We start from the raw sequence: 12843 nt of genomic DNA on the forward strand, positions 1-12843 counted from the left end.
GCATCAAAACCATTTGCATGCGAACGTCTACAAACAAAACATCAGCAACAGACACATACTGTATGAACATCAGCACAGAATAAGGCGATTGAAAATGTATCTGACCAAAAAGTGTAGTGAGAAACTTTATATTATTAAAGAGTGGGCCTCTTTATGCAGGTATAGTTATCATTTGGATGTGTCACAAGACTTTTGGGTCAGTTCTGTACAGATTCTGGGTTATTCCCAATGATATTGTTCTGTGCTGATTGAGAAGTCACCTGCTCACAATTGGATGTCTCATCCAGCCAGCATTGAAATATGAATATATTTAGCTAGATCAACTCAGTCATTGGTCCATTTAGCCCAATATGGCTTACTTTAGCAATAGCAATAGCAACAGCAATAGCGCTTACATTTATATACCGCTTTATAGCCGGAGCTCTCTAAGCGGTTTACAATGATTTAGCATATTGCCCCCAACATTCTGGGTACTCATTTTACCGACCTCGGAAGGATGGAAGGCTGAGTCAACCTTGAGCCCTTGGTCAGGATCGAACTTGTAACCTTCTGGTTACAGGGCGGCAGTTTTACCACTGCGCCACCAGGGGCTCAGTTCCTGGCAGTGGCTCTCCAAAGTCTCATGCAGAGGCCATTCACAGCCCTGCTACCCAAGATCCTTTTAATTGAAGATGACAGGGATTTAAACTTCTGCCAATGACTACATGCACACAGCTATGCTCTATGAGCAACATCTCTAAACTGGCCAAAGTACTGGTCCCAGACACACACATACACACACACAAGGTTGAATATAGAGAAGAAAATGATGCTAAAGCTTCCTATGAGTTTTGGGAGTTCTGTCCATTATTTTTAATTCTCCAGTATACCAAGTCATAACCCCTCACTCACCCTTCGTGGGAGCTTCGTATAACGAACGTAATCTTCTAAGAACAGAAGGGCACCCACAACATCTGCTGGCATTTCAGGTATCTTCTGGCTACAGATAAGACACAAAACTCCAAACCTGAGTGAACTTTCAGAAGCACTGAAAAACGTCTTTACTTGGGCACACAATTTGCGGAAGAACATAAGCAAGAGATTTTAACAGTTGCTTAAAATACAAATTATATCACACATATATACACTATTACATAGATCATGTACATGCATATATTCACACTATGTGTTTTTGTAACTTATAAATAGCATAAAATGAAACTAATGTGGTGCACTAGTCGGGTGTGGATGCGATAAACTCAAGTTCAAGCTGTGAATTTTGCTGGGTTGTCTTGGGCAAGTCACTATCCTCCTCAATCTATATCAAATGGCTCTTAAAACTGTCAACTAGTTAGGGAAGTGTTACACTTGACTGGAGTGAGACTTCTGGAAAGGAAAACTCTAGAATAGGGCTACTCAACTGGCTCACCTGCAGCTGTTGGCCCACAACTCCCATTGTCCCTGACTATGGGCCACTGTGGCTGGGGATGATGGGAGTTTCAGTCTAAAAACAGCTGGAGGACTGAAGTTGTGTAGGGATGTGCGGACCAGTCCGGCGGTTCGTGGCCGGACTGAACCACCCCCCGTTTCTGTTGGACCAGAACAGGACCGCCGGGTCTGGTCCGACACTTGGACAGGTTAGCATTAGAAGAGGCATTTTCCAAGGTGACTCACTATCCCCTCTGTTGTTTGTAATCGCCATGACCCCACTTTCACAACCCCACTAAACAAAACAGGCCTTGGATACCAAACATCTAAAACATCAAGTCAAATAAACCATCTGCTGTACATGGACGATCTGAAGTTGTATGGAAAGTCCCAGTCAGCAATCGAATCACTGCTAAACACTGTCCGTATATTCAGTAGCTATATAGCAATGGAGTTTGGACTAGACAAGTGTGCTGCATTAATAACGGAGGAAAAATAACAATAACAGAAGGAATAGAACTTCCAAATGGAAACAACATCAAGAACCTGGAAGAGAAAGAACATTATAAATATGTGGGCATTCTCCAGGCTGATAACATTGCACACACTGAAGTTAAAAGAAAAATTGGAAGTGAATACATCAGGAGAGTTAGAAAAATCCTCAAGTCCAAACTCAATGGCAGGAACACCATACAAGCCATAAACACCTGGGCTATACCTGTTATCAGATACACTGCAGGAATAATAGACTGGACCCAGGCAGAGCTAGAGACGTTAGATCGTAAGACCAGGAAAATCATGACCATCAATCATGCTCTGCACCCCCGCAGTGATGTAGATAGGCTATACCTCCTTCGCAGCTCAGGTGGAAGAGGATTGCTGCAAGTCCATCAAACAGTAGAGGAGGAGAAAAGAGGCCTTGAATATATCAAGGACAGTGAAGAAGATGCACTTCAAATGGTCAATAATGCGAAACTATTCAACACCAATGAAACAAAGCAGGCCTACAAGTCAAGAATCGAGCAGAAAAATGGAAAAGTAAGCCACTGCATGGTCAATATTTGCACAGTATCACTGGGAAATCAAGACCTGGCAATGGCTTAAGAATGGCAACTTGAAGAAAGAAACAGAGGGTTTAACACTGGCTGCACAAGAACAGGCACAAAGAACAAATGCAATAAGAGCAAAAGTCGAAAAGTCAACAACAAACAGCAAGTGCTGCCTTTGTAAAGAAGCAGATGAAACCGTGGACCACCTAATCAGTTGTTGTAAAAAGATCGCACAGACTGACTACAAACAAAGGCATGACAAGGTAGCAGGGATGATACACTGGAACATCTGCAAAAAATACAAGCTACCTGTAGCCAAACATTGGTGGGACCATAAAATTGAAAAAGTTGAAGATGAAGATGTAAAAATATTATGGGACTTCCGACTACAAACAGACAAACATCTGCCACACAATACACCAGATATAACTGTAGTCGAGAAGAAAGAAAAACAAGTTAAAATAATCGACATAGCAATACCAGGGGATAGCAGAATAGAAGAAAAAGAAATAGAAAAAAACCACCAAATACAAAGATCTACAAATTGAAATTGAAAGGCTGTGGCAGAAAAAGAACAAAATAATCCCAGTGGTAATTGGCGCCCTGGGTGCAGTTCCAAAAGACCTTGAAGAGCACCTCAACACCATAGGGGCCACAGAAATTACCATCAGCCAATTACAAAAAGCAACTTTACTGGGAACAGCCTATTTTCTGCAACGATATCTATAACAGCAGCAACAATATTGACAATAAAATCCAGCCATCCCAGGTCCTTGGGAAGGACTTGATGTCTGGATAAAACAAACCAGTCAATAACATCTGTCTGACTGTGTTAATAAATAATAATAATTCAATTTCTATACCGCCCTTCCAAAAATGGCTCAGGGTGGTTTACACAGAGAAACAACAAACAGATAAGATGGAACCCTGTCCCCAAAGGGCTCATATTCTAAAAAGAAATGTAAGATAAACACCAGCAACAGTCACTGGAGGGATACTGTGCTGGGGACGGATAGGGCCAATTACTCTCCCCTTGCTAAATAAAGAGAACCACCACGGTAAAAGGTGCCTCTTTGCCCAGTTAGCAGGGGTTTAAAGTCAATTAAGTACCCGTAGCCCCTTCGGGGGGGCTTGCTGAACCACGGGGGGGGGAGGAATCCCTGCGGGTTCCCTCTTCCGTCGCTGGCCTTCATCATCACCGCCACGGCCAGGTAAGTAATGCCTTTTAGGCCCTCCGTAAGATCAAGTGGCCACCATTTTGGCATCCGCCGCGCATGCGCAAATGCCCTCTGCGTTTGAAAAAAAAGTTTGCGGACCGGTCCGGGGTGTGTGTGTTTCAATGGGGGGGCCGGACCGAACTGGCCTGGTTCCGTTCGAGACCGGGCCAGACGGTTCCATGCATGCCCCTACAGTTGTGCAGCCCTGCTCCAGAAGGGATGTCTGCCTTATAAGATGCAGCAACACCCACAGACTTTGAGCCCAGCTTAAACTGCATCTTTGCCTTGCTAACCTGCATCTTCATCAATCCCAAGCAGAGTGAGGGCAACTTTCTGCAAAGTCCTTCCTAGCTATGCTCCGGAGTCAAAATCCCTCATAGCAATGAGCTTGGAAAGCACTACTGAGAATCCTGATTTCACAGCATCTGAGACTTGTCCCCAGCTCCCTCAGTTGGGGCTGCAGGGTGTGAACACATACCATGACTCAGGATGGGTAGCAAGGACAACCACAGAACTGTTCCAGCCCTTGACAAAGAGGATCAACTTTCCATTTAAATGCAAGGAGGCGTTTAAGGAAGGAAAAGGGTGTACCTTGTGCATTGTTCCATCGTTGAACGAACAAACTGGCCAATCAGAGCCAAAAACTGTTTGGTGTATCGGGAATGAAACTGCTTCAACAAGGTGAGCAGCCCAAGCACCAGAGGGGGCCAGTCGATCGGGTCTGCTGGCTTTCTGCACACCATGCCTGGAAAAAAGCCAAAGAGACAGACACTTTCATCTTAGGGTTGGAGCAGATTGTGCAGTCATCTTGCTTGAGTTGCTCTCCATGGCAGCCCCTTCATTAGTGACCAATGGGGCTCACCTCTGTGGATCATGAAAGGGAATAAAGTTATGTCTATGCTCAGAGAAAGTAGAAGGGGGAGCAGAAGGGAAACCACACAATTGTGTCTTTGGTGTGAGGCTACTTTTCAGTGCTTAGTATTAGCCTACTGAATGCTAGAGGACAGACCATAATTTCAAGGAGAGATGGAAGGCGAAGAGGGCCAGAGCTCAGTGGAAGAGCATGTGCTTTGCATGCAGAAGATCCCGAGTCTGATTTTTGGTATCTCCAGTTGAAAGGACTCTAGGCAGAGGTGTTGTGAAAGGCCCTTCGCCAGAGCTGCTGCTAGTCAGAGCAGGCTGTACTGGGCTAGATGGACCAATGATCCGACCCAGCATATGGCAGCTTCATGTGTTAATCGTCTGAAAGAGGCATAGCTTCCTATGATGTACATAAATGTTTATTTTGCCCCATGGTTGCCTTTGATTAAAGAGGTTTTTGAAACTAATGTGAAATCCTGCAAAATCTGTTCAATCAAAAGCAAAAGTGGATTGAGAGTGCACACAATGAACAAACACCATTCTTTCAAATGGCTTCCAAAAGAAACATATGAATTGTTTTCAACCCAACATGGTGAAAAGCTATGAAAATTTCTTAGTAGGGAAATTTGTCAGTCAGCCCAAGCAAAAACCATGACAGAGTCTCAGGATAGCTACCAAGCGGAGGACCAAACAGGATGCTCAGTGGCAAACCTGGGGTGAGAATTCTGCTTGAACCAGGGGTAGGCAACCTTAACTTAGGAACAGAGAAAGCTGCCATATACTGGGTCAGACCATTGGTTCATCTAGCTCAGTATTGTCTTCACATATTGGCAGTGGCTTCTCCAAGGTTGCAGGCAGGAATCTCTCTCAGCCCTATCTTGGAGATGCCATGGAGGGAACTTGGAACCAAGATGCTCTTCCCAGAGTGGTTCCATCCTCTGAGGGGAAGATCTTACAGTGCTCACACATCGTCTCCCATTCATATTCAACCAGGGTGGACCCTGCTTAGCTAAGGGAACATCATGCTTGCTACCAGAACATCAGCTCTCCTCTCCTTTTCAGCAGCTGTCAAACTAAAACTCCTATCACCCCCACCCACAATAAATTGGTAGTTAACCATGCTTTAGGACACAGGCTGCATATATTAGAGACACACACACACACACACACACACACACACACACACACACACGAATTATACCATACCTAAGCTTTTATTGTATTGTAGTTTTGGCAACTGGGAAATCAGAAATATGAAGTTCACAATGGGGAAATATGGCAATCGCTTTGTGGTTATGTAGATCTAAAAAGGAAAGAGAAGATGTGGTGGGGGAAGAATAGAACAATATTACCAATTTACTTGGAGCAGTAAAAGGGTGTTGAAAGTTTTTTATTATTTCTGTGTCACTTTTCAGTATATCAAGAACTTATATTAAACAAAATTCACATTACAGAAACAGTGCCTTCCCAGGGGGAGAAATGGGACAACCAACGTATATTTTCATCAAAGCGGAATCATCTTTCGTATCATCTAATCTCAATTCCTTCAATACTTCCCAAAATCTTTTCACCAAATATTCAGAATCACCTTTGGATCCTGAAATGACTCAACACAAGACTCTGTTTATTTGTTCATTACATTTCTCTCCCCACCCCCCTCCGCTTTTCAGCACTAAGAAGTCTTCAAAGCAGTTGACAATTAATAACAATTTAATGATGTAAAAATAGAAATCAAAATGCAAAAATATTATGACATCCCTTGATTCCAGATAGCTGGTGGGATAAAAACGGTCTTCACTGGCCTTCTAAAGCATAGCTGGCCAGGTGAGGTTACTATTAGGCTGTCCCACAGGATACCAAGGGAACCCGAGATGCAGAAGTGCTACTCCTGCTACCTGGGCAAAGAGGCACCTTCCAAAGTGGCCTTTATCCAGCCCTCGTGAATCACTCCAGTGGCTGTTGCTGGTAACTGCCTTGTATTTTCTTTAGACTGTAAGCTCTTTGAGGGCAGGGAAGCACTTTCTCATTTTTTAAAAATATGTAAATCGTTTTGTGGCCTCTTGTTGAAGAGCAGTATATAAATAGTAGTAGCAGTAGTAGTGAACTGAATGCATTCCCATTTACTTTTATCTCTATCTGTTGCCTCCCTCATGGCAAACGTTAGATCAGGGATGCACAACTTCAGCCTGCAGGCAGATGGACTGCAGCTCCCATAATCTCTGGCTGTTGGCCACTGTGGCTTGGGATGATGGGAGCTGTAGTCCAACAGCAGCAGCAGGACCTAAGTTGTGCAGCCCTGCTTTAGATTGTAAGATCCTTAGGGTGTGAATCCCTCTTATTGTTGCTCTGTAAGGTGCCCTCTGTGGGGATGTCTTATGTGGACATCCATCTTGAGACAGAACAGGTGTGTCATGGTAGCTAGGAATCTGAGCTGTGAAATCTCCAGTTCAAGTCTCATCACCACCCCAAATTCACTAAGCAGTCTGAGGCACGTTGCTAATTTCTCAGCCTAATCACCGCCACTGGATAATAATACCAGCTTACCATATAGGACAGTTTGTAAAGACTATGGAGATAATGGGTGTGAAGCATCTAGCACACCCAAAATAAGCATTTTTAGTATTATAAAGATTATATCTCATAAGGCAAAACAGTCTCACTTTATTCAATGGATTATGAATGCCAGCTGCCTCCAGGTAGGCTGTGATTTCGTACAGAAGAGTGTTATCTTCTTTAGGGTAAGGAAGTGATGGATCCTGATAATGCGCCTCTATGTCAGCAAGGATGGCTCTGGAGTGATGACAGAAAGGAAGTGGGGGTGGGTGGGAGGAGAAGAGAAACCAAGTCTAACTCCAACTGTGAACTTCATTCCTAAGCCATTCTAATATCCGTTAAAGCAAAGGCTGCATATTTTGTGATTGTGTCCCATACAGGTGTTTCAGGTTCCAAGTGTATGAGTGATGCTTGCAAAGTAGTAGAAGCCAGGGAGGGAAGGCTGAACAAAGCCCCCCCCCCAGTTGTCAGGGGAGGGGAACAGGACTTCAGTAGCATGCAGACGTCTTTGTCCATACCCCATGACTGGCAGGAGCAGATGGTATGTCAAAAATGCAAACCAAAAAATAGTTTCACAAAACACCCACCCACACCAGGGGCAGCGCCACCATTGGGCGAATGGGTTCAAAGAGCCGCCACCAATCAGGGGCCGCGAGTATGGCCCCAGACATGCCCCCCGTGCTTGACGTCAGATGCGCACGGGGGGGGGATTTCGGTCATGCAGCCTCATTTGGAGCCGGAATCACCCCGCGCTGGGTTGGCAGCACGGCTGGAGTGACTCTCCCTGCCTTAAAGGCAAGGAGAGCCACTCCTGGTCTTGCTGCCAGCGCAGTGGGGCTGATTGATCTCCCTCCCAAACTGGGCCATGCAGCCTTGTTTAGGAGAGAGATCGGCCCATGCTGCATTGGCAGCGTGGCCGGAATGGCTCTCTCTGCCTTTAGCAGGGAGAGTTGCTCCATCCCACACTGCCCAATGCAGCACGAGCTGATCTCCCTTCCAAATGGGGCCCCGTGGCCCCGTTTGGGAGGAAGACCACGTTCCCTGCACCTGACGTCAGAAACGGCCGTGGCTAGATGGGCCTGTGTCTGACGTCAGACGCGGGGGGTAGGATAGGGGGCCGCGGTGGCAGCTGCACATGAGCCGCTGCCAGCCTCCCTACGCTGCTGACCCACAGACTTTATTTTTAGAGACAGAATTTGGCATGTAGTTTGATTAAAGATCATCATGGGAAACACACCCCAATCCTGCAAACATCAGAATATGCTATTTTAGGGAGATGCCTCTCTCCATCCCCATGTCTACACTGGAATATTTTTGTTCTTTCATGATCTTTTAACTAAACTTGGTGTGTGTGTGTTTGTGCGCGTGTGTGCATGCATGGGAAAATAACTTTCGACTTCAGTGACTATAAATCTGAAGGAAAAATTTTGGAGAGTTCAAACACTAGGCTAGGGGTGTGTCCGAACCGGTCCGGAGGCCATTGTAAAGGCCTCTGAACTCTCCAGACCGGTTTGGACCTGGCCGGTTCGGTCCAGGTGGAGGGGGTTCCTTTAAGGGCAGGGAGGGTTTACTTACCCCTCCCGCCGCTTTGCCCCCTCCATCGCCCGTATTTTGTGTAGAAATTGGGGCGGCAGGAAACCAGCCGCCCCCGCCGCCCCCTGATTAGGGGCCAAATCGGCCCAAACTACTGCCGCGGCCGCCAACCACCCACCCAACACAAGGCCCGATTTCGGGCCAAGGAAGCCAACCCCAAATGGCCAATGACGGGCCAAACCGGCTCAAACTACTGCCGCCGTGGCCGCCGCGGCCAACCGCCCGCCCGCCCACCCTCTCAGCCGCCTGAGTCCTCACCTAAACAAGGCCCGCGTCAGTCGGGCCGATCAGGGCCCCACAATTCAAAAAGGAGAGGAGCTCGCAAACAGAGCTCCTCTCTCTGCAAAGTCTCGGCCGCTACTGAGGCTTTGCGCACAAAGGACGCCTGGGAGTTCCGCCAGAGGCCCGGTCTACCCGCCGGGACGAGGCCGGGTAGACCGGGCCTCCGATCGCTGGAGGCCCGGTCTATCCGGCCTCGTCCCCTGCCGGCAGGTAGACCGGGCCTCCGGCGGAACTCCCAGGTGTCCTTTGCGCGCAAAGCCTCAGTAGCGGCCGAGACTTTGCAGAGAGAGGAGCTCTGTTTGCGAGCTCCTCTCCTTTTTGAATTGTGGGGCCCTGATCGGCCCGACTGACGCGGGCCTTGTTTAGGTGAGGACTCAGGTGGCTGGGAGGGTGGGTGGGCGGTCGTCGTCGTCGGCAGTAGTTTGGGCCGGTTTGGCCTGTCATCGGCCGTTTGGGGTTGGCTTCCTTGGCCCGAAATCGGGCCTTGTGTTGGGTGGGTGGTTGGTGGCCGGGGCCGCGGCAGTAGTTTGGGCCGATTTGGCCCCTAATCCGGGCGCGGGGGGCGGCTGGTTTCCTGCCGCCCCAATTTCTACACAAAATACGGGCGCCAAGCTGGAAAGCGGCGGGAGGGGTAAGTAAACCCTCCCATTGCTCTTAAAGAAACCCCCCCACCCAGTGCCGGACCGCAGTTGGCGGTTCCGTGCACATCCCTACACTAGGCAGTTTACCTGGCTCCCAATTTGCTGCTGGGTGGCAAGCCATCATTGCACAGTCTGCTCTGGTTCTGCCACAGAGCTGTGGATCCTGGTTTTTCAGGCTTATTTTATTTATTTATTGCCATCCACATTAGAGGAGAGGCCACAACTCAATAGCAGAGCATTTGCTTTGCATGTAGAAGGTCTCAGGTTCTCCAGCATCTCCAGGTATGGCCAAGGAAGATTCTGATCTGAAGGACTGGACAGCCACTGGCAGTCAGTGTAGACAGTACTGAGCTAAACAGATGGAGTGCTCTGTCTAAGTACAGTTGGCCCTCACCAACCGCGAGGATTCCGTTCCTGGTAAACCTCGTGGTTGGCAAATTCATGGTAGATGAGCAACAGGAAAGCATTGGAAACGGGGTTAGGGGAAATCATGGTCATGGAAGGGCCAAAAAACAAGCTAAAAACCAGAATGAATCACCCCCTGACCCCTGAAAATCACCCCTGACCCCCAGAAATGACCCCCAAACCCCCAAAATTGCTCAACCCCCCGGGAATGACCCCTTGACCCCTGGAAATGATCCCCAAAAATTTTTTTAAAAATCACCAAACCGCAGATACTCAGGTCACAGTTGGCGAGATTGGTGACAATTTCCCAGTCGCAGATACTCAAATCTGCGACTGGGAAACCTGCGGATGGAGAGGGGCAACTTTACAAGGCAGTTTCTTCATAGAAATTTAGAGCTGGAAGGGAACTCAGAGGCCTTCCACTCCAACTCCATGCTCAGTAGGCTAAATTTACCCTTTGATGCACGTTTAAACACAACAGATGATAATAATCATGGAGACACAAACCAATATTCTGATGGGGTTTTGATTCTTACGTATTAAGGTTCTCCAGTGCTGCAGCTAAATGCTTAGAGTCAAATCTGCAGGAATAATTCAGTTCATTGGCTATCTGACGTCTTAAAATCTGCATCTGGCCAACCTGAGGAAGGAGAAAAAGAGAGCAAAAAGTTGAGATTCTAGTGAAAAATCAATTCAACTGTATGCAGCACCATGTCTTTTTAAATAGGACTTAAGAACATAAGAACAGCCCTGCTGGATCAGGCCCAAGGCCCATCTAGTCCAGCATCCTGTTTCACACAGTGGCCCACCAGATGACTTTGTGGAACCCACAGGCAAGAGGTATGCGCATGCACTCTCTCCTGCTGTTGCTCCCCTACAACTTTACTGAGCACTAGCTAAAGGGGGGAAATTGAAGACCTCCCTGTATGCATGCTTACTTGGAAATAAGTCCCACCTAGTTCAAGAGGGCTTACTCCAGTCCCAACTAAGTGCGCAAGCTTAGATACTCTCAGGAATTATTACTTTCTCCCACTGAAATTACAATGGGACTTTTAAGCAAGCACAAGCTCACACTTTTGTTCTGAATGAAGTTCCATAGATTATTAGTGAACTCTGGTGGTGGTGGCAGAACACCATCATTCCCATGTCATCACTGGCTCACTTCTGCACAGTTCAAGGCTCCAGGTTTGAACTTGACAGCCCTAAACAGCTTGAGTCCCACACAAATTAAAGGTCCCTTTGGACATTACCACTGTGCTCCCACAGTTGTGGGTACCCAGCAGTATCAGAAGAGCTGCAATTAATCTATAAAATGAGAAGGACCGAGGTTCAGGATCCACCAGAAAGTAACCTTTGCTAAGCCTTAACTCTAAATCTGTACATGCTGGCAGTGATTACACAATGTTAAGGAAGAGGTACTCTGCACAAACCCAGAGGCACAAATCTTTCACTCATTCCATGAGTTCCAAACTCCATTTTTGTCACAGAACAGATTAAACACATTGGACATCACAGAAGCCTAGATGAGTGTATTCTCAAGATAAATTTCATAACCATAGTACCTTCATAATTGCATCAAGGTAAGCAGCCCATATTTTCTGAGTTTTGGCAACTGCTGGATAATACACTTTGCTACAATTGGCTGTAACAAAAGAAAAGAAATAGAGAAGAGTTACAACTTGAGTTCCCCCGTTTGTTTGTTTGTTTGTTTGTTTTTAAAGAAAGGGGTTCCCCATATGAGCAGAGTTTGCACTTGTTCAGAATCTACCTTGGAGGCCTGAATGAATCTTACATGGTGTTCTTCCTATATGGGGGTAATCTTGGTTTGGAAAAGGCACTTGCACTGTTACACCTTCAAGAGAGCCCTTAAAACTAATCTGTTTGGCCTGGCCTTTCAGGGTTTTTAATTAGTTTTAATTGTTTTAATGCTAACCTGGTTTTCAGGGTTTTAATTATTCTGATTGTTTTTAAAGATGTTTTTAAATTGGTGTTCACATTTATATTTCTGTTTTAATTGTTATTAGTTTTAATGGTTTCTGTTTTTAATTGTAAACCGCCCTGAGCCATTTCGGAAGGGCGGTATAAAAATCGAATAAAATACATACCTGAAGATGGGGAAGCGGGGACACTTCCCCACACCCCATGACTGCCACAGTGGCCAAGACGGTCTACAGCCTTGAAGGTCCCAACAGCAACCTTTTTGTCATCCAAATCCCTTAGTATTTTCAGCATTCACTTGTAAAATTATGGCAGCTTGCCCATAGGACTGCTGTGAACCATTTAGATGATCAAGCATTTTGAGCATCTGTTTTCTAGTCTGGGACTCCGGCTGAAGGATCTTACCCACAATTCCCTTCAGAGGGCTGACAAAGTTCATGAGAGCTTTCAGTGCATCATGTACGCCTCTATCATGCAGCACAATTTTCTGAAACATCCTGAGGAAATTCTAAAAAAACAAGAAGAAGTTTGGTAAGAACTAATCTGCCTATTTAACTTTCACTATAATCTTAATTGATAATTACCAACTTCTAGCTCAAACATTCATGCATCTACCATCTTGAACTGGGGTGAATGATGTCACAAACTATGAAACTGAGATGTTCCTACAACTATACTAAATTTGGTCCAAATCGGTTTCCACTTGTGCCTCAAATGTTTGTGCATCAGCCATCTTGAATTGGGGTGAATGACATCATCACAATCTATGCAGTTGAGGTGTCCCTATGTGTCCTAACAACAGTACCAAATTTGGTTCAGATCAGTCCAGGCATTGCAAACTTGATAGAAGGGGACTGGGACACGGAGATACACACAAAGCTGGTTGATCTCAGCTTT

General features: G+C 46.2%; 1 protein-coding gene across 4 annotated transcripts in view; it reads right to left on the bottom strand.

The window, feature by feature from the left end:
* Positions 1-12843, bottom strand: part of WASHC5 (WASH complex subunit 5) — a 51192-nt gene that overhangs the window by 1157 nt on the left and 37192 nt on the right. For all 4 annotated transcript variants that reach the window (XM_053245623.1, XM_053245621.1, XM_053245622.1 and 1 more), the window contains 7 exons: positions 12352-12454; positions 11571-11650; positions 10545-10648; positions 7195-7324; positions 5741-5837; positions 4265-4418; positions 892-979 (listed from right to left, as the gene is read on the bottom strand). In XM_053245623.1, coding sequence (XP_053101598.1) covers positions 892-979; positions 4265-4418; positions 5741-5837; positions 7195-7324; positions 10545-10648; positions 11571-11650; positions 12352-12454 — 756 coding nt within the window. The remainder of the gene's footprint in view (positions 1-891; positions 980-4264; positions 4419-5740; positions 5838-7194; positions 7325-10544; positions 10649-11570; positions 11651-12351; positions 12455-12843) is intronic.

This window comes from Hemicordylus capensis, chromosome 4 (genome assembly GCF_027244095.1).
Source record: "Hemicordylus capensis ecotype Gifberg chromosome 4, rHemCap1.1.pri, whole genome shotgun sequence".
NCBI classification, from domain to species: Eukaryota; Metazoa; Chordata; class Lepidosauria; order Squamata; family Cordylidae; genus Hemicordylus; species Hemicordylus capensis.